Here is a 22672-nt window from a genome sequence, read left to right as displayed (position 1 = left end):
CACCTGACCCCAGTTGTCTTTTCTGCTTGGTGCAGGGGGGCTGGACCTGATGATCTTCCGAGGTCCCTTCCAGCCCCTTCCAATCTATGAATATGAATACATGTGCACTTTAATGCACAGTAGACTAATTTACTGCGCAGTGAAGCATCATCATCTACATGTGCGCTGCAATTAGTTTGCAGTAGACTAATTTACTCTGGCATAGGATAGTCCTGTCAGACAGATACTATCTGATGGTGGAGTAAATTACTGCATTTAAATGCACATGTAGACAGTGACATTGGGATTTGTTTACTTTGGCTCAAATTGCACCAGAGTTTATTATTAACATTAATTGCAGGTGGAGACATGTCCACTGTGAATCAAATTAAGTCATGAAACACAAAATGAAATGCCACAAAAACAGGCCAGTTTGGCCAATTTTAAGGCAAATTTTGTGAATCCAGTGAACAGAAGGGTTTCAGACACGGTTTGCACAGACTTATAAAGAGCTTGCATAGCACAGTGATAGTTTCCAGAAGCCCAGGATGAGTTTGGAGTTGGTTTCAGTGCTGAGAAAGTTTTGTCACTTCATTTAAGAGTTTATCAGTCTGGTACTGTGTCCTGTGGCATAACTGAATGAAGAGTGGCACAGAGCATGGGTTTTACCAGGCTCTACAGGAACCACATATGCTCATGCACCATTTTGATTATATACCTCATTAAGGTGTCTCTGTGGGCTTGCTTTTTCTGAAGTTCTACAGTTATGATGCAATGTTTGAAAAATGCTAATGATCACTATGCACAACCATTCTGCCCATAAAGCCATTAGCAAGACACGCTGTCACCTCTCTTCCCTCTCCTGCTAAGCAGCAAGTGTAGTACTACTTCTGAGTGCCATAGGAAGGTTCTGAAGGACGCTGATGGCTCTACTGTAGTTTCAGAGGGATTTACATGTGTATTACTTCTTACTCCTTTACAGCAATTTGCTGAAACAGAAGGGCCCTAAAAACCCAACAGTCCTGTCTGAAATTTTTTTACAAAAAATGGTGTGTTAAATTAAATTAAATGGGCACAGTTCATGGAATCAGGCATCTATCCTTGGCCACATCCAAAGGGCAGAAAAGTTGAAAAGAGAGTGCCATGATTATTATTCTCATGTTCATAGACAGCCATGATTATCCTGGTAGAAAAGTCTAACTGGGGAGTTACAGTAACAGTACAGGCCTTGAAACAACCCACTGAAAAACCCACATGCAGACATTTCCATGCAGAAGGAAAAAAATGAAGACATTCTTGCTCCTGCAATCTCTTATTGTGTATGTTGGTTAATCCTTCCCCGTATGGCTTCCCCACACAGACTGCATAAGTTAAGGGACTTAGGCCATGCAATAGGCTTTGAGAAATATAGGGCTCATTTCTGTCACAATATCTGTTACTTCTCTCCACCCATGCCTTTCCTCCATCCTTTGGTGAGGTGTACCACAAAAAGGGTCACCTTCATGCATTATTGCAAAGACCATACCATTTCCCAGAAGAATCCCCTGCCTCATCCACTATTATAAAAGGTCACCAGGATCTGTTTAAAGTTCTTTCTCCATGTCCCACAAGTAACCAGACACAATGGGTCTGGTGCTGGATTTTTTGAAGGCCCTTGTAAAATTAAAGAACTTGAAATAAGTTGCTAGTTTCCTATTCAAGTCAGAAGAAGCAAAGATTTTAACTGAGGTTTGCTTTGAGTCACAGCATTTGTTCAAACCAAGCACTATGGGAATTGAAACAGAGGAAAAAATTAATACAAAACCCTGCAAACCAAAGTCACTAAATTTCACACAATACTAGTTACAACAACTTGTCATGCTAAATGGAGATTATATAGAGTTTTGAAGATAAAATGGAATTGCTCTTTTGATAATGGCCATCTCAGGAGAACATGCAGTCCAGCTTCAGAAAATTCTTAGAGATGAAGAAAGACAAAAAGGGAAATGCTCCATTATATTGGTCTTGTGACAGTGTCACCCACCCTGCCTTATGCTCTTTCCCTACTTGTGTCTATTGTCCTGGTTAAAGAGGATCTAAATTCTCTGAATGTCAAGCACTTGGAAGTCCAAAATTTCATCACAGGGATATGAAAATGGTCTCAGATTTGGTGGGTCAAACATATACAAACTGATACATAAATGTAGAACAAACTTGGCATCAACCCTTGCTGCTCTGTACATGCAACTGTCACCCATCCTAGTGAATCAATCCAATCTGTAAAGCAGTCGATCTAGAAATTATGGCAAGGAGACAGTTGCTCGCTTTTTTTCAGATGCAACTGCAGCACTCCTAAAGGTATAGTTTCTGATGGGTGTCAACGACAGGTAAAATCCTAAGGCAGGCACTGCATGCCTGCTCTGTCTGAAAGTTTCTGAATATAGACACATTCCTAAACAGTCAACCCTTCCTACTAACTCTTTCTTTCCCTTTGTCTATTGCAGAGAGCTTTATGTTATACACAGAAAGACCAGAAAGATATTGCTTCCTAGAGTGTGATCTATCTTAAGACTCTTGACACGCATTCTACAACAGGCTCTCTTACAACAGGCAAGTGATCCAACCTCATATTTTCTCCATTATTGTCTGTGTCATTTCCATTCAGCCTTCTAATCTACTCATCCAGCCTTCCTTGTCTAACTGTTCTCACATAACACAGGCATTGCCTGAACCCTATAGATGTAGGCAACACAAGAAGTGCTATCCAAGAAATAAGCCAAGCAGAACACACTGTGTCATACTCCAGGCCTTCCATGGTACCTTTGCGGTATTTCCATACAAATGCTATATTTCATGTCTTTCCTTGGTGAAGTTAATAATGGAAACTGTTCATTTGGGCCAACAATCTGCCTTCAGTGGTGAATTTTTGAAGAGCTAATGCGATTGAGTGGTCAGAGCACAAAAGGGGCAGCCACACATCCAGCAGTGTTCATTCCAGCTCAGTCATTGCCTCATTTAGTGGTTTTGGATAGGTCATATCAACTCTCTCTCAAATTCCCCATTCTGAAAAGGAAATGATATCCATCTACCTCATGTTCAGGCTGCATGAGTAACATTAATACTTGTAAAGAGCTTTCAAACTTAGTCATGCTGTGTAAATGCTAAACATCACTCCTCACTCACTGCTCCATCCAAGAACAAGAATCAAAACGATTCTTCTGCCCATGGTCCAACGATTTATGTTCCACTGCTGTGGAGCCACTCAGCCAGTAGAGGGAGCTCAGGTATACTAATGAATTCTTATATATGCTCAGTACTGCTAGCAAACTACGTGGACAACAAAACAAGAGAATGCCTAGGATATTTCTCCACTAGAAATTCAAAGAAAAAGGCATCTCTCTCTCAATTTCTAGCAAATGGGAAAAGATAAAAAATGTTACGACCGTTCTCCTCAAAGTTATATGAAGTCTTTTGGAAACACTGGAAAGTAAAATGGAAAAAAATTAAAGATAATGTAAGCCAGATCTATTAATTTTTAAGAGGGTTGTGGTACGTCTCTACTCCCTGTTTTCACCATGCCTATTAATAAAACAACAGATATTCCCTGAATATGCTTTCCATGTTACACCCTTGCATTCAATCTGACAGCAGAGGACTCTCACAACAGCTCTTACTAGGAAAAAATAAATGAACCTTTTAAGAGTACCTTTGCTATTGTCACACTGAAGGATCAAGAAATGGTCAAGACCATAAAACCCCACAAGGGAAGGCATAAGACAGCTGGACTCACCTCATCCAGTTTGCTTTGGTTTCATCTGTCCCATCTATGGATTTGTAGCGGTTGTTCTTATCAACAATCTGAAGAATAATAAAACGAAGACAGCAGGTCAATGGGCTGTCTCAGGGAATGGGATGCAGAACTTTTCAGGTGCTGGTCAGCATAGGTAGTCTTTCATCTCTAGTTCATCAATTCAAATGCACCTGGAGCATTACTGACTCTAGGTTACTCCCACCAGATGTTTGCCGGGCCTCCTTCCATTCATGAAGTGAATTTGATAGTCTAAGGCCATTTTCCATTTACCAAGATGCAAGAGACTGAACTCTCACCTCCTCTGCCCTGTTCCAGAGCAGGGCTGGGGTTTATCCCCACATTTTACAGGCAGCTAGACTTAGGTACTAAGATAAAAGTGACTTAAGTCTAGATCATAAAGCATCCCCAGGAGATAGCTGTGAACAGAACTTTGGAGTCCTGCTTCCCAGTTCCTTGCTCTAACTACTTTACAAAACAGTTGTCAACTTTTTTATAAACACAATCCCAAATCTACCTGTAGGTTGCTTAAAGCAACCCACACTATGTTACGGCTGCAAAAGATGAAGTTGTTCCTGATAAGCGGATGGACTTGCGAGATACTGGGACTCCTAAATCCTAAGCTTCTCCCACTCACTGATCTGCTCTTGGAAAGTTCTACTTCAAGAGGCTGGGCAGACAGCTCACCCATCTCTAGAAATAATATGCAGGATAAGCAGAGAGAAAGAAGATGCTTGAGGAAGAAGCTCCTCAAGGCTGAATGGTGGGAGGCAAGGCAAGAAAGAGAGCAGGAAAGTTGAGAGAAGGTGCAAGCTTACTTATTTATTCCCCCTACGTTCATTACTACAAAACTGTGGCTTTCTCAGTTGATGAAACAAAACACGAAAGATGCTCCTTTGTGTACTGCATGCACTGTGTGACACTAGTGGTCAAGTCCTCCCAAATCTGTGACTATAACCTTGGAATCCCGACTCCTTCTCACCACCCCCAACCTAAGGCTGCTGTAAACAAACAGCAGCAGAAAGGCATCTGCTTTCTTAGAGACTCAATTTCTAGCTTTCCCATCCCATAATTTACTGTGCTAAGATGCGTGCTTAGATAGTACACAATGAGGAAGGCAGTTAGGACACTTACCAGCCAAGAGAAAAATCCAGCTGACTTGTCCTGGCTGGAGATCTGCCCCTCGTATGGCCCAAAGATATGACCTTTGGGGATAACCTCGTTCATACAGCGCACGTCATTCTCCCCATTGGGTTCTTTCACCACCTCCATGCCAGGCGGGATGGTCAGTGATGCCCGGTCAGGGATCCCAACGGGCACTGGAGTGTCTGACACAAACACAGGGGGACCATGGTTTGGACACTCATCCACAAAGTACTCCTGGCAGGACTCGCAAACTGTAGGTGTGAGGTGGGGAGAAAACAGGATTAGATTCAGCAGAAGTTTCAACATCTGAAAACAATGAATAGCTCATACAGACTATCCCAATGAGGACAGAGCGCAGATTTTCCTATTCCAAAAGTTAAGACACCTGCTACCCAAATTAAAGGAAAATCTGTTATGAACACGTGGTCTACGACACAGTCCAGCAGTTCCAAGTCTATTCATTAGGGTGCAGAAATGTGTGCAGGGGCATGTATCAAACCACAACCCGTTTCACTTCAGTAGAAAAAAATGCTTCCTTTCCCTGATGCTTTGGCTTTATCTCCTGCTCACTTTCTGTATCAGATAAATCCTCTTTCTATTCTAGAATGCCTACAACTCTGTTCTCACCTAATCCTCCTCCCATACTTCCTCCTACAGCATTCTACCACTTTGCCCAAGCTTTAGCCCAGCTTCTATCCCTGCCACAGCTTGCACCTGGAGAAACTTGCCTAGCATCCTCTCCTTGAAATTCATCTTGAAGGCACTCTTGCTCCAGAAAGCATGGCAGTGAAACAGGTCTCTGGATTACATGCTGTTCTGTACCATGCTGTCTCACCCCTTTAGACCAGTAACTATTTGAGACACACATGACATTTTCTTGCTAAGTACATGACCCACTGTCCGGTTGTATAAAATAATGGTTTCCACTGCTGGCAGTGTTTCCCCTATGAAATACAGTTGAAAACACAGGGTTTCAAAAGACAGAATTTAAAGAAAGCTTTCTAAAATAGCTTTCTAAAAACTCTTCCTCCTCACTAAGGAGAAAGCACCACGTCAAGGATCCTGTTCCCCCCAGCAAAGCAAAAGTAACTCCCATGGATTTCAATTGGCATTACTATGCCTTGGGGGCTAGGACGAAGTCTGACTACAACATTTCTTCATTTATGGTGGGAACCTGACATGCAAGGCCCCTTGTTCAAGGAAAATTCAGAATTCAAAAGGCTGAAAGCAGGCAATGCCTTGGGAGGTTAACCTGCACCCAGAAGGAGTGACCTGGAGCTTTGACTCTTTTCTTCTTCCTAGTGAATCTGGGACCACACACACCATATACAGACAGCTTCAGCATCTGCATCTTCACTGCAGCTTAACTGCAGATGTTAGATCAATTCTGTGACAAATTCCCTCATTCTAGAGGAAAGGGGTGGACACAGAAAAGAAGAAAGGCTATCTAGATGGAGTCATCTCTAGGGTAAAATACTTACACCAGAAATCTACTTGCTGAAAGCTCTTTGTCATTATTAAATCCCGTTTCCCTTTCAGTTTCTTAGGCTCTACCTCCATGGACTGTGGGTCAGGCCTCCCAGAGCTGAAAAGATAGCAAAAGGAGGTGGGGGGAAGAAAAAAAAATTCTTAGGCCTACATACAGACAGTTAAAAAGCCCAAGGCTGAATCGATTCAATCTTTGCTGGTTACTCTTAAGCTGTGTAGATTGAACCAATAAGCAAGTGAACAGACATTCACTTTCGATTCTGAAAATGCAACCACATGCTTCCAGTAGCCCAGGCAAGAAGCTGGGAGGTGCCAGAGCATGCCTCCCTGCTCAGCTGGAGCAGACAACTTGGGCCAAGGCTAGCCCACCCAACCTGCAAGGTGGAGTTTGCAGGGGAGGTGCAAAACATCCTGGGATGCTGAGGGACTGTGAGTTAACTTGAATCTGGAGGGGATCTGAGAGATTTCAATAAATTTATTTAACCTAAAACAACTAAATCTGATATTACATCCATCCAGATTTATCTTAAAACAATTGTGGCCATTTTGAACGTGGTTTATGTGCACTAAACTTCTGTTGTGTTACAAATGTGATCCAGTTTTCAATCACTTATGCCAGTTTGTGTGTAACTTCTGTCCCTAGCCTAAAGTACAACATCCTGAATGGAGAATAGAGAAGAACTCTCCGACAGACAAGAGAGAAGGGATGGTAACAGCCTTGCACTGCTCCCCAGGCCTAAAGGAAAGAAAAGTACCCAAGGCTGATCCCATGATCTAATCTAAAGATATTTGATGCCCCAGCCTGCCAGAGCATGTTGCTCAGGTAGTATTATGTAACTAATGCTTACAGCACTTAGTGGCTTCAGACAGACATCTTGAACATCCCAGCCTGCTGGGATGCCAGTAGCTTTAAGGGGAGCACAATCCATCAAATCCATTTTGAACTTATGAACGAAGAAGAGAAGACAGGAAAAGCAAGAGTGCTTACCAGGGGTGTCCATATTCCTGGTCCCGGTGTGGAGAACAGGCCTCAGTCTTTATTGTTACCATCTCCCCTAAGGAAGTCTGGGTCTGGATCAAACAGTCCTTCAGGTTTTCACTCATGTTCTGAAAGAGAAGAGGGGGGAAGGTGAAGGGTAGAGAAGCTGTGAAATTCCTTCCTAACCCAAATATCTAGTTATTTGCTACCTTCCCTTTGACAAGAAATCACTGCCACGCTCAGTGAAAAATCCCTTCTAGAACCAAGAGACAACAGCAATTCTATCATGAGGTAGACTTAGTGTGCAAGATGTGGGGAACCGAATGGGGTACTGGAAATCAGGATTGTGCTGATAATACAATGACAAAGCTAATATAGAACGACAACCTTTGAAATCACTGGTTAGAACATTATAGCATATAACCAGAAGTGCAATTTTAAATAACGTGGAGAAACAGAATGTAAGGGGGCAATGAACTACAGCTTGTCTAGCAGAATGGTTACACAACTTTCCAGCCTGACTCAGAGTCCAGGGAGGAGTAATACATAGCTAGATGCAGTCAAGCATCCTTAACGTTCAAAGGCATGCAGGAATTCACCAGACCTGCATGCCTTACGGTTCTTCAGCTCTCTGCTCCTTGTGATTAATGGAGACCAGTTATTACCATACTTCCTGGAAGTATATTATTTTAATGATAAATGTTACCGTCTTGGCTCATTGCAATAAGGAAACATTTGATGAAATTAAAAGGTGGCAGATTTAGATTCAAAACCAATTAAAGGGAAAGGCTTTTTCTCACCAGTGGTTGCCACCAGATGCTCCTGAGACCAAGAACTTAAACCAGATTCAGAAAAGGATTGGGCATTTATATGGCCATCAAGAATTCCTGGAATCAGCATAATTGATGCTCACAACATTTTGGAAGGGATATTAAACTTTGTGTTCGGTGGCTTAAGACAGTATCTAAATGTCCTGCTTTCCAACGAGACCAAATATGCATACATGTGTAGGTATGCACAAATGGGAGTGTGTATGCACAGAGACTATCCATCACCTGCTATTCTGTTGTTCTTACGCCTTCTTCTAAAGCACCCGGTAGTGGTTACTATCAGACTGGGTACTACACTTCATGGCCCTCAGGGCTGTTCTTTTGCGTCATGTTCACACACTCTAGTACTCTGCGGGCACCCAACCTCTAACAGTCAGAATCCTTCCTTCGGAAATGCTCACTGAGGAACGGTTGTTGCAGTACAGAATTGAGATCCAGACCCTATGCCATTGATTAGGCACCTAAATGCAATCCTATTTCACCGTGTCATGTCCCTGAAAATTCATGAATACATCTACTTTTGTAACATGCTGTCATCTTACCCATAAGATTGACTTCTCCACCCTCTGGAGTAACAGAATTTCTGGGACTCTAACAGGATGGAATAGGATGTAGTCAGGTGTCTAAATCCACGCAGACACCTCGTGGGTGGACCAGAATCTGGTCTCGGAGCTCTAATCCTGACTAAATTCTGGAATTCTTACTCTTGGTTTGTAAACTCCTTCAGGCAGTGGCTTTCAGACCCTATTTCCCCACCTGTCAATCTGTAAACTGGACGACTAATACTGATCCCCTACTTCATCAACTAATACTCATGGGGTACTTGTACACATGATGGGGATTTAGTTCTCCCTAAACTGAAACAGTGGGTTTTTAATTGTGTCATTTAAAAACCCACTGCTTCAATTTAGGGACTTCTGTCATGTCATGTGATGTCACAGTGCATCACGGCCCCCCATCAACTCACCTCTCCCCTGCCTCTGCCCCCTCCGTGCTGCCGTGGGCAGGCTCCACCAGAAAAAAGTGGTGAGGTGCCCGAACCTGCCCCCCCCCCCCTTGCAGAGCCTACCTGACTCTCCCAAAGCAAAGGTGAAGGGGGGAAACGAGGTGTTGGCAGGCCGAGCAGTCCCCGAGCTGCGGGGCACGCTGGTCCTTCCCTCTGCAGTGGCGGTACCCTCTGGGCAGCACCTGCCCACTAGCAGTGCACCCAGGTGGTCCGGAGGGCAGGGAAACAGTTTGTCGCTACCACAGAGGGAAGCACCAGGCTCCGCACAGCTCAGGCAGGCTCTGGGAAGGGGTTGGGGCGGGGATGTAGAAGATCAGGCTCCTCGCCGCTTTTTGAGTTTTGTTCTCCCTCAGTGGAGCCTCCTTGCATGAGTTGCCGCCAGGTCGCACAGCCCCTGAGCTGCATGGCACGCGGTGCTTCCCTCCATGGTGGTGGCGACCCTTGGGCGGGATTCTGGTAGGCACCTGCCGGGTGCCACCGCCCAGAAGGAAAGGTCTGGGGTCCCACACAGCTCAGGGGCTGCTTGGTCCACCGGCAGCTGGCCTCCCGGCCCCGTACACCATCCTCACTGCCTTCCCGCCACCTGGGGCAGCCCAGGAATGGGCTGGCTTGCCCCGGGACAGTGTGGCAAGATGGCAGGAGGGCAGCTGGATGTGCAGGCGGTGGGAGAAGGTGGCGGGAACAGTGCACGGGGCTCTGGAAACCCGCCATCCTCAAGCTTCCCTGACCATGTCAGGGCTTCCAGCAGCCCGTGTGCCACTGCACTTTATGCAGCAAACTAAAATACCTCGGACGTGTTTTATATTGCTACGTAACAAGGTCATTTAAAGCGAAATACGCTTCCAAAGGTGTAAACAGCGATGGCATTAAAGTGGTGCAATAGGGCCACTTTGAAGGACAAGACTGTTGTGTGTACAAGCACCCCTGGAGTGCAATGAAAGTGTAGCCACACTGTAAGTACCATAATTCACACGTATCTACATGAAGCACTTTATGCTTTTTTTGTCCAAAAGACAATCAAAAACTGTCATGACAAGTCCAAGATACCCCAAGAAATTTTAAACTTCTAATCTTTGTTGCCTTTACTCCCTGGGCCTGTGTATTTTAGGGCGCTAAGATCCTTGTTTGCCTTTCCACACACCAAGAGATGAAATAATTCAAATAACTGATTCTACGTACTTTGGCTGAAGAAAGGGGCAACCTGTCTTCCCTAGAGAAGCTGAAAAGCTTTGCTTAAAGAGCTTGCCACAAGAATGTATTGGAGATAATGAATAAATAATAGAGCAGAGCAATGAAGAAGAAAAAGGGCTGTGAGGGATACTTCCCCAAATATCCTCCCTTAGTGGCTAGCTGCAACATGGAACTATGTCCCTTAGAGCACAGGAGGCACATGATAATGTCAGTATTGGGACAGACATTCAACTACATTTTCAGATGACTGCATGGCAGAAGAGGCTCAGAGGACAAACCCTTAAAGTTTGAGCATCCACAAACCAGAGGCTTTCAGCAGACTTGCATGCCTCATTGTGAGCAAACAACACTTTTCCTCTCCCTGCTACTTCCTTCAAGGTTACAAAGCAGAACCAAATTGTCTAGTTAGATCTGTGTAACAGACTGTAGGACTGGATTAATTTCCAGTTAAACCAGTCTATCTTTAAAAAAATCTTGTCTTGATTTAAAAAAAACAACAACAACAAAAAACAACCCCCCCAAAACCCAGTGATGAACAGGGATCCTGGTTTACTCTGCTTTAAAATAATCCTCAATTTTCGGTTAAAAAAAGTAACCCCAAATCCACATTTTTCCATGATTAAAATGAAACACCACTAATATATCTACCACATTAGTGGTGTTTCATTTTTCTGTGATTTAAATGAAACAGCACTAATATATAGATACAACCACAGAAAAATGGGGATTTGGGGTTACTTTTTTTTAAACAGAAAATTGGGTTTTGTTTTTTTTTTTAATCTGAGAAAACCAGGATCCCTGCTAATTACACACAGTAATACATATTTGTGCCTTAATGCTCATCTGACTTCACCCATTTTCAATTTTTAACCATTTAATTTTGTTATACCTTTCTTTGTCTGCTAAACCGAATGACCCTCTTATCATATAGAAATATGATAAGCCTCATGCAGGTTCTTTTAGACATTGATCAAGTCTCATTTTCTCCCTTTCTCAGACAAGGTAACAATATTCATTGTTTCACCTTAAGGCACATTTTCCAATACTTTATTCTTGCATATTGTTTCTGAACACTTCTGAATTTATCATTGTTCCCTTTGACTTGGTGCCACAAAACCTGGACTCAGTATTCCCACAGAGTTTGTACTAGTGTTAATTGCAAAGGCAATACTGCTATCCTTCTCTTAGCAAAGATTTCCCAAAAAGGAAGGACTATTGGATTCCGGCCACAAGTATTGCACTAGGTGCTCAGAGTTACAAATACCTTTTAGAGTCGCTGCTTCCCCCACAAAAAGAGTCCTCCATGCCATAAATGTACCCTGCATTTTTTGCTACCAAATGTATGACTTTTCACATGGCCTTACATATTGCTGGCTTGTGTCCAACTAACTGATCAATCCAGATTGCTCTTTTTCTGTGACTTGATCCTTCAGTATTTATGACTCCTGTGATCTTTGTGTCACCTGCAAACTTTTATTTGTTATGATTTTATATTTTTCCCCAGGTCATTGATAAATGGAAACCAGTAAAAACACTTCCAGCGAGTGACTCATTCACAATTACACTGAGATCTAGCAGTACACCAGCTTTTACTTCATTTAAAGCACACTGAATTTTAATTTTTCTAGTCAATTAATCTAAATGCCATGGTATATCAAATCAAAAGTCTTATACATTTTATGAATACTGTTTCTTTAAAGCCAACCTTTAATCTCATCAAAATCAAGTTAGACCCATTTGCTATAAGCCTATACAGAGTGGCACTGGTTTCATTAATATCTTTTAATAAGTCCCATATCAGACATTCCATTACTTTACCTGCAACTAATGTTAAGGTTACATTAAATGGGTAAATCTATTTAACTGTTTTTAAGCATTGGTCCACTAGATTTTTGTCCATTCCACTGAAAATGCCTCTGTAGTGCAACTTACTGGAAAAATCAGCATCAATGATCCAGAGAGCTTTAGGGCTAGCTCTTTTAAAACTCTAGGATATACATTATCCAGACCAGCTAATATCAGCTCTAATTTCAGCAGGAAGATGTTAAACAGCATCTAAGTTACTGTTGGAATGGGAAGTATTTGATGATAATATGATAAATCATCCGGCTCCTTCTCCAAATATAGGACAAAATATTTATTTAAGGCTTCTGCTTTTTTATTAACAAGTTTACCATTTCCATCTGTAGAGCAATATCACTATTAGGATTCCTTTAATTCCTAATATACTTAAACCCCTTTAAATTGTCCTTATGTGTGCTGACCATTGATTTGACCTTTAATCTTTTTTCTTTTGGCATCATTTTTTATAGTGCCTATCTTCTAATTTATATTCATGGCTATCAGCTTCCTGTTTCCATTTCTTAATTTTTATAGCTAAATTTGAAATGCTTCCTTAGATTTAGGGTAACACAGAGACACAAGTCAAAAAAGAAACGTTCTATTAACTCTGAAGAGATAAAAGAGAGTACCTCCATGATACATGTGGCTATACAGATACTTACACCATCTTGTGGCAGATGTGTCAGCGTGTGCAGAAACCTAGAATTATGTTAAGGAAGAATAACTCTGAACTACATTTTGTTGCCTTATGGTTCTGCTAAGAATGAAAGAAAGAAAAACACATGTAGGAGTTTCTGGGCTGTTAATTTGAAATGCAGAAATAATGTCCAAAAGGGTTCAAGCAGCAACTGGAACTTGGGAATTTCTCTCTCACAGTAGAGACCTTTACCAGTGAAATGACAGCAGTTATTTCATCAGCTATCAGTAGTAGTCTTATTCTCTATGTGGCCCATTCACCAGTGTGGCAGAACATACAGTCTCGTTACACAGACCTGGATCTTTTAGATTTTGAAAAGGCCACTTAAAATTACACCCTGCTCCCCTAAATTCTTCCCCATCTCCTTGTCAATGTTTGGGCCTTTCACTTAATTTCTTATCATTGGTTTCTGTGATTCAGATACGCAGGTATCTACACTTCTTTATGAGAGTAAATTGTGTAACAAAGACCTGTCAGGTGATCGTCTGGGACATAGTCAGATTCTTCTCTGAAAGCTGCACAATTTACTCTCATAAAGAAGTGCAGATACCTGCCTAACTGAATCAGAGACTCATAGAAAATTAGGGTTGGAAGGCACCTCAGGAGGCCATCTAACTGCTCAAAGCAGGACCATCTGCGATTATATCATCTCACCCACGTCTTTGTCTAGCAGGGTCTTAAACATTTCCAAAGATGGAGATTCCACAACTGCTCTGGGTAAACTGTCCCAGTCCTTTACTATCCTCCTAGTGAGAGAGTTTTCCCCAATATCTAACGTAAACTTCTCTTACTGCAACTTGAGACCGTTGCTCCTTGTTCTGTCACTTGCCACCACTGAGAACAGGTGGAGGTGTCATAATAGGCAAAAATGTCAGTTATGAATTCAGCTGAGGGGCACTACAGATTAGAATAGCTAGCGGTACAGCAAGTCACTGTCCAAGTTAAATGTTCGGACACAGTATCAGTACTTGACTTGATGTTCAGTACTTCTGTGACACTAGTCAGTACTAGGCCCCGCTTTGGTCACTGGCCAACCGCTATTAAATCTATTTTACAGTTGGTAAGGCTGAGGGCACAGAAGAGCTCAAAAGACTTGTCCAAAATTACAGTGATTTAAGTGGTGAGAACACAGATAAAGCTTGGGAACACTGACTTGTGGGCCTTTAGAAACCTGCTCTACACTGCACCAACCCTTCCTTTCCTAAGTACCCATCCTGCAATTCCATTCAGTGCAATTATATTATCCCCTGTTGAGACACTATGGCACACTAGTTTACGTGTCTTGAAACGACTAGAGATGCAAGTTTGAGCTCTGCTTGAGACTCATGCCGAAGGTTGCCACCAGTCATAGAATCATAGAAAGTTAGGGTTGGAAGGGACCTCAGGAGGTCATCTCGTCCAACCCCCTGCTCAAAGTAGGTCCTTCCACAACTAAATCATCTCAGCCAAAGCTTTGTCTAGCCAGGTTTTGAAAACATCCAAGGATGGAGCTTCTACTATCTTTCTGGGCAACATGTTCCAGCATTTTACACCTTTCTAGTGAGAACATTCTTCCTAATATCTAACCTAAACTTCCCGTGCTGCATCTTCAGACCATTACTCCTTGTTCTGTCGTCTGCCACCACTGAGAACAGTCTAACTCCATCCTTCTTTGAACCCCCGCCTTCAGGTAGTTGAAGGCTGCTATTAATCTCCTCTCAGTCTTCTCTTCTCTAAACTAAATAAGCCCAGTTCCCCCAGATGTCATGTGTTCCAGCCCTCTCACCATTTTTGTTGCCCTCTGCTGGACTCTCTCCAATTTGTCCACATCCTTTCTGTAGTGGGGAAACCAAAACTAAACACAGTACTCCAGATGTGGTCTCACCAGTGCCGAATAGAAGGGAATAATTGCTTCCCTTGACCTACTGACAACACACCTACCAATGCAGCCCAGTATGCCGTTAGTCTTCTTGGCAACAAGGGCACACTGTTGACTCATTTTCAGCTTATTGTCCATTGTAACCCCCAAGTCCTTTTCTGCAGAACTACTGCCCAGCCAGTCAGCCCCCAGCCTGTACTGATACATGGGACTGTTCTGTCCTAAGGGCAGGACTTTGTACTTGTCCTTCCTTGTTGAACCTCATGAGATTTCTTTTGGCCCTAATGCTTCAATTTGTCTAAGTCACTCTGAATCCTAGCCCTACCCTCCAGCATATCTACTACTCCTCTCTGCTTGATGTTATCTGCAGACTTGCTGAGGGGGCACTCTATGCCATCTTCCAGGTTGTTGATGAAGACATTGAACAAAACCAGCCCCAGGACCGACCCCTGAGGCACGCCACTTGATACTGGCTGCCAACTAGACATTCACCCATTGATTACTACTCTGAGCCTGATGCTCCAGCCAGTTTTCTATTCACCTTACAGTTCATTTTCTATCCACCTTACAGTCAACCCTGTTCTAAATGTGTGTTTGGTCATTTAGATGGAAGACTCCAAAGCAAGTAGATACAATGCCAGCTATATCACTCATTTGTCATGCTGCTAGCTATAGAAAAATCCCTTAACCATGTCAGACCACCATCAGTTGTAAAGGGTTGTACGGTATGCTTTGCTGATGAGCTTCTGCCACATTCTAGCCTAGGGTGGAATCAAACCAATCCTCAATTGATTTTATAATCACATCTCATTACACACCATTGTTTCTAGCTAGGGTGGAAATGATACAAAATCCTATATCTCTGTCAATCCATGGCATCCCATTGCTGGCTGAGCACAGGCTGTTCTAAGCAGGATATTTATGTGTGTCCACAGTATTTAGTGTGGATTTTCTGTAAGAGCTGAATCAGGACCCTACAACATAGAAGGACGTGAACATGGCAGAAAGTTCTACAGAACAGCCCCCTCGCGTGGTATCATATCCTGCAAATGGGAGAAAAAAAGCTGCTTATTCTAGCCAGTAAGATATCTGAGGTTAAAAAAAAGGACATTTCAACCTTAAGTTAAAAATGAAAACAAACTGTGAAACCATGTACAGGCTGGTATCCTCAGCTCTCCCTCTTCCCCAGCTGACCTGTCTCTACTGATCTCAGAGATATTTAGAGTTTAAGGCCAAGCAAGACCATTATATCATCCACTCTAATCTGTAGACCACAGGCTCTGAAATTTAACCCAGTGACCCTAGTACTGAACTTTGAAAACACACATTAGCTATGCTTATATCTTCCAAAAAGGTATCCACCTTTGATCTGATTATATCAATAGGAGAATCTTTTCACTTGTAGTTTATTTCAATGCTTAATCACCCTCAGTAGTAAAAGATTACATTTGTCTAGCTTCTGCTTGCAGCCTTTGGTTCTTGCTATGCCTTTCTCTGCTTGATTAAAGGGCCCTTTAGTACCTGGTATTTTCTTCCCATTAATTTACTTCTACTCTGTAATCAAGTCATTTCTCAATCTGTTCTTTATCAAGAACTCATGGACAAATCTGCTTAGCTTAAAAAGGAGGGAAAAAAGTCCTGCAGGGATGACAGAATTTAACAGGTGCCACTCTGAGGCTGTGGAATGAACTTCCCAGGAATTGAAAAACCTCACAAACCTCATCACTTTCTGCTCCAAGTGCAAAGCCTAATTCTTTGGTCAATGCCTTTTCCACATAAACATACAAACACTGTGTTTATTAAAAAAACAACAACCCAAAAACCCTACCAAAACAAGACATGCCACTCAATACTCTTCTCTCCCAAAAGAGAAGCTGACAGAACAACATGTGCCAGATGTTAGCTTTGTTGCTTACAGCACTTCTGGGAAGCACTAAGATATTATGGTGATGAGTGTAGTATAAGGATCTATATAAATTAGAACTATTTAAACCTCTCTCACTGTAAAGTGTCTCTCCAGCCCTCCAGTGATTTTGGTGGTCCTCCATCCTCTGACTTTTCAACAATGTCTCTTAGCTTGAACAGTTTTTTCTTTTTTCCTCAGGTTTTTACCTCCCTGATGGATGTATTTCATAGTTTCATAGTTAGTAGGGTCGGAAGGAACCTAAGCAGCTCATCAAGTCCGACCCCCTCACCATTTATTTGGTGATAATTTCCCATTACAGTAATTTCTTCTTTTGAGATCTGCCAGTTAGTCAATTCTCAATACATTTATTCTTTACTGATATTGTGTAGTGCTAATTTTAATTGGATTGTCATGTGGTACTAAGTAAAATGCCTTACAAATTCTAAGTGTATTATATCTATATAGTTACCTTTAATCAACTCTCCTTGTAAGCTTCTCAAAGAATAAAAACAGATTTGTCTGACAAGGCATATTTGCCATATAATTACATTAGCTGGCATTAATGATATTCCTGCTATTGTGCCCAGGACTGATGTCAGGCTAACTGGCCTATCATTAGCAGAGTCATCCTACGTGCTCTTTTTGAATACTGTCACAACATTAGCACTCTTCCACTCTACTGGAATTCTCCTTGCTTGCCAAGATTTATTAAAAATGAACAGCAGTGGGCCAGAGATCCCCTCCCACTAGATTATCAAGTTAGTAGACACCTTATCTCAAAGGAACATGTACTGTCTGAGCAGACCTACACTACTCTGTAGCATCAGTGTACAACATACCCCTCCCTCCCTTGCTACTGGTATCATACACGCTGCAGCCCTGTAGAAGATGAAATACACATAGGATGGGAGGTCTAAAAGTGCCAGGTTTTTTAAAAAAGGGTTCAGGCACTCAATATATTGATTTCTTTTAAAGAGTCTGGTCCTACACTTCTTTTCAGCATCTTGTCTATACTGACTAGAGAAGATTAGAAACAGAAGGATTGCAAGAAGAAGAAAGAACTAACTAATAGAGAACCTAAATGGGTTGTGCTGAAAGGAGAAGTGTTGGGTTGGATGAAAGTTATTAGTGGGCATGTGAACAAATGCACATTTACTATGCAGTAATCTAAAATTACTGTGCAGTACGGGCATGCATCTACACATGCATCCCTGTACTGCACATTAACTATGGTGACTTACGCTGACTTGGGCATAAATGTGATACCTGCATCATGCAGGTCTCATATTTACACCTGATTAGTTACTGCACAGTAATGCACGTGTATATGCGTTACTACATTGTAACACTGTGTGTATGTGTGTTCAGTAAACTTAATGCGATGCAAATGCATGTGTAGATGTGCCCAGTGGAATCCTGAAAAAATAAAATCCATTGAAAAACCAATTCAACATATTAATTAGTGACCTGGGTATAAAAAGCAGGAGCATGCTAAAGAAATTTATAGCCAGCGCAAAGCTGGGAGGTATTGACAAAATAGAGGAGGACTGGAATAGCATAAAGAACTTGAGGTCTGAAATAACAGCAATGGGACAAAAACTCAATAGTGCAGTGTTAGATAATGCATTTAGGGACTAACACAAGAATCTCTGCTATAGCTGGGGGGCTCACAACTTAAGGCATTTTAACACGGGATTTTTCACAAGTTACATTTAGATCAGCGGTTCCCAACTTTTTTAGGTTGCGGACCAGCAAGCTGTGGACCAGAAGTGGCCGTGGATCAGCCGCAGACTGGAGGTGACCGGCATACTGTGGGCAGGTAGCCAACAGTTAGCTGCTGGTCCACAGTATGCCAGTCACTTCCAGTCTGCCGTTTGCTGGTCTGTGGTCACTTCTGGTCTGGCAACCAGCCCTTCTGAAGCCTGGCAGCCAAACCTTCAAGGCCCAGCACCGAGCCATGGCTAGGGGTTGGGAACCCCTAATTTAGATTGTAGCAGCATTACTGTGTTGTATAAAAAGTTAGAACATGTTCTGAATGGTCACTTACTACAATCTCAGACTGCTCTGGAGAAGGCTGGAGCTGGCTGTGCCCCCCCAACCCGACACTGACCCTAGCAATGGACACTGCAGTTCACATGTTTACACATAAGGATGCACAACCCCCATGCCTGGAGCCAGCACTATCCCCACTGTGGGTCCACAACTGCCCAGCTTAGAAGCACCTGCCCCATGTCACTGTAATCTGGGTCTCTGCCACTGGTGGTGGGCAGAGGGAAGCTTAGGGAGGCAAGCCCAAGGGAGAGCCCTGCTCCTGCCACAGTATCTGTGGGGTGAGCAGCATCTTGGTCATTGGCAAGCTTGAACCAGCCCCGGTTCAGTGTGGTGCGCTGTGGTGTGGGGGGCTGGGACCAACAGTCAGCTGATTGTTGGTCCCAGCCCCCACACTGCACCAGGGTCTTGAATTTGTATTATCGCTGTGCAGCAGTGAGACAATGGCTGAACATGTATTACTTAATCTGATCTGGAAATACTCCTCCTGAGAAAAAAGTCAAAACTTTCCAATGTTTCAGGTGCAAACATTCTTCATCAGGCAAAGGAGAATTCAAAGATTGTAAAATTTCTCCCACGTAGAAACAAAACTTCATACTGCACAGGAGAACTAAAAAATGGTACAGTTCTCCTGGGTAGGAAAGTTAATTTGTAAAAAAGCTGCTTAATTGGTCTAATAAAAGATATCACCTCTACCCCAAGAGTTTTATCTGCCTATGCCTTTAGACCAACCTGGCTACAACAAATATCCCTGATAACTTTCCAATATCACTTGGCACCCATTTTACTGCTTGAACACATGGACACTCATGTTTTAAGTGCAGTCAACACGTCCTAAGTGTAACATATGACATGGCCCTAAAACACAGCTGCAATGGTAGATCACAGAAAGCCTATGAACCACTAATGTGTGAAACAAGATCTTCGGTTGTAACAGGAGAGACATTTCCAGCAGAGATAGGGAAGCATTAATACCCTGTGCAAGGCAGACCTCTTCTGGAATACTCCAAACATTTCTGGTCACACCGACTAATTCAAATTGGAAGAGGTATTAAAAAAAAAATGGTTATGATGATGAGCGGGGAATGAAGAGTGTATCTTATGAAAGAACCCTAACATAGCTTGCCTTGCTTAGCCTAGCAAAACTGCGGCTGAGAGAAGACTACTGTTCTCTATAAATACATAAAGGGATAAACAACAAAAAGGGGATGATATTAAAATTAAGGCACAAAAAGTTGGTATAAGAGCAAATGAGTATAAACTTGTCATGAATACATTTATACTGGAAATTAGATTACTAGCCATTAGAGGACTGAGGTGTGGGCATAGCCTACCAACACAAGTTCTGAATGCAAGAGGAATTGCAGGTTTCAAGTTGTAAAAAGATCAGTTAATAAAAGGGATTACAGGCAGTCCTCAACTTACAGCAATTTGCACTTGCAGCGCTCCGCCATTTACACCCATGTTATTACTTATGGCGCTGGATCTGCGCACTTACGGCACAACAGGGAAATTTACAATGAGAAAGAGGGCAGCAAAACAAACATCCCTGGATCAGTTTCTCAAAGAGCCATCAAGTAGCCCTAAGTCTCCTCAAAATCTCCCCAAAGCAGCCCTTCTGAATTCCACGACCCTGATGGTGTTCCTTCATCTTCTAATTAAATAAAAGTTTATGTGATTAGTTACAGTATTGCCCTGTTTAATCGATTTATATACAGTACACTTTAGAAAGCTTTCAGTACTGTACAGAGTATATAATTTATAGTTGATTAAATAGTTGATTTAAATATGGTGCTTATGGTTATTTCTATAAAAAGTTGGGCATCAGGTCCTTGGTCAGGAACATAGCCCCCTATTATAACATTGTTTCTATGGGAAAAGCAGATTTGACTTGCATCGTTTTAACTTACAACACCTTTTCCAGAAACATAACCTGCTGTAAGCAAGAGGACTGCCTGTATATGGATTGGTTGCCTATGACAACAGGGGACCAAAATTGAGGTCTCTTTCAATCTTATTTCCTAGAAAATAATGCTGCCAGTTGCACCATGCACTTTTCTCAGAACTTGACAGTTTTAATCATGAATCCAGGCAAATGTCATTTGAGGAATTTAAGGACTATATGGCTTCAGACGCCGTCTCTTAACAAATATTTTCTCTTACATCCTGCCACAGAACAGTGATCAATCATCTGCAAAGGCTAAAAGGTTCTCATATGAAGCACATAGGAAGATTTAGTCCACCAGTAGCTTTTAGGTCTCACTTGTGGAGAAGAAGGAGGCCAGTGTTAGGAAGTGCCCGTTATTTGTTAATCTGTGCCGGAACAAAGGATTTCTCTTACCATGATTGTTATACCATTTAGGGAGATAAAGGGAGACACTCGAGTGTTTTTGCGAATTTATAAAACGCACCTGTAGAATCCAAGGGACTCCCAAGTTTTGCCAGCTCACCGTGACCCTGGGACCTTGCTACAGAACACTCGTCACTACAGGTCAACATCAAACTGCCTCCTTTACTCCTCAAAGGAAACCTTTAAATCATCCCAAATCCATTTTCATGTAGTCCTAAAGAGTCAGTCTGCAGTTTTTCAGGTTAGCTACTGTAAGATGCCTGGCTAAGTGACACTAGTGATTGATGCATTTCAACATCTACCCAAAGAGAAAAAGGGTATGGGCAGGAAGCAGACCCCGGAAACAGCCTTTTAAATAGCAGATGTGGCCACTGTAGCTGGTAAGCTTCCATTTTAATTTCTTACCCCCAGGGATGGGAAATGATTCATGAAAATCCACAGGATAAAATTAGCTGGAAGGTAGAGAGATAATTCATGTAGCCCAACCGTCATGGGCCAAAGTGCCAGCACTACCAGCACTGCTCGGCATCTCAGCATCCGGTGCCCTTCACAGAATGGCATACAGCCAGCAATCACGATTTCCGTCATATTTCTTAAGTGTCTGAACTCACCCCTCAAGACAGCAGCACGCCAGACTCCTGGAGAGACAGCCTTTCACTCATCCATTTTCATACAAGGCCAAGCGATTTTTTACTTCATTTGCAGGATTTTCTTTTCCCTTACATACCTGAGAGTTGAGTGCTGGTGAAAGGGATGAACTGAGAATATGGGGGTGAGGGAGGCGGACAGAGGATGAGCAGGCTCTGTGCAACCTTCCCATGCAGAAATCAGTCAGTTTCCCTCTCTCTGACTTATTGTTTTCACCACACATTTCAACATACCCAGGAGTCCTATGCAACTCTCATAATGGACCTAATGCATTTCAGTCTTGTTTCTCTACACAGAACGATGATTTTTGTCATGTTGTCAAAGTGACAGAAATCACAGGATAAATATGGAGCACAAGGAACTAAACAGAGACCACAAAAATTCATTTTTCTACATGATCCACCCACATCTCAAGTCAGGTCTCTAGAACCAAAATGCATTATCTATTCCAATCTTGAGCCCTCGCCCTGAAGTTAGAGAATAGGAACAATCTCTTGATTCCTGGGGCAGATAAGGAACCAATAGGCATACAACTATAGCCCAAATGACAAACTTATTTCAGGAAACACTCCTCAGATTTTAAATGCTTTACAGCAGAGACCCTTAGACCCCTTCTATCTGTGTTCAGACAGCATGTGGTATGGCAGAATCCCCATCCAACAGAGGTCTTTTGGTGGCCTTTGATTTCAGAGAGAGTGATTTGAGCAGGACTCAAGAAATCTTTCATCTGTGACTTCTAGGATAACGTTTTGAGATAGGCTCTTTACATTTACTGTAGTGGTTTCTCCTCTATTGATGTTACAGGATGTTGCATATTGTGCAGTTACCTCATTTCGTGCTTTGCTTAGCTTTGTTCTCTGAATAAGTAGGGTTGGAGCAGCTTTGGGCAGGAAAAGGGTAACATTATCCAAACTTT

The 22672-nt window shown here is 42.4% G+C and overlaps 1 protein-coding gene across 4 annotated transcripts in view; it reads right to left on the bottom strand.

The window, feature by feature from the left end:
* Positions 1-22672, bottom strand: part of PRDM11 (PR/SET domain 11) — a 64591-nt gene that overhangs the window by 30528 nt on the left and 11391 nt on the right. For 3 of the 4 annotated variants that reach the window (XM_090032994.1, XM_090032993.1, XM_090032996.1), the window contains exons 2-5: positions 7389-7507; positions 6394-6497; positions 4901-5163; positions 3749-3816 (exon numbers count right to left, since the gene is read on the bottom strand). In XM_090032994.1, coding sequence (XP_089889120.1) covers positions 3749-3816; positions 4901-5163; positions 6394-6497; positions 7389-7504 — 551 coding nt within the window. In that variant the 5' untranslated portion in view covers positions 7505-7507. Of the gene's footprint in view, positions 1-3748; positions 3817-4900; positions 5164-6393; positions 6498-7388; positions 7508-12910; positions 12997-22672 lie in introns of those variants that run through there. The other variant, XM_090032995.1, reaches the window with a different exon arrangement.

Source organism: Crocodylus siamensis, chromosome 2, assembly GCF_052110815.1.
Source record: "Crocodylus siamensis isolate JL-2025a chromosome 2, ASM5211081v1, whole genome shotgun sequence".
Taxonomy (NCBI): Eukaryota; Metazoa; Chordata; order Crocodylia; family Crocodylidae; genus Crocodylus; species Crocodylus siamensis.
Note: the sequence above shows the minus strand (reverse complement) of the source record. Positions and strands in the feature narration are given on the sequence as shown.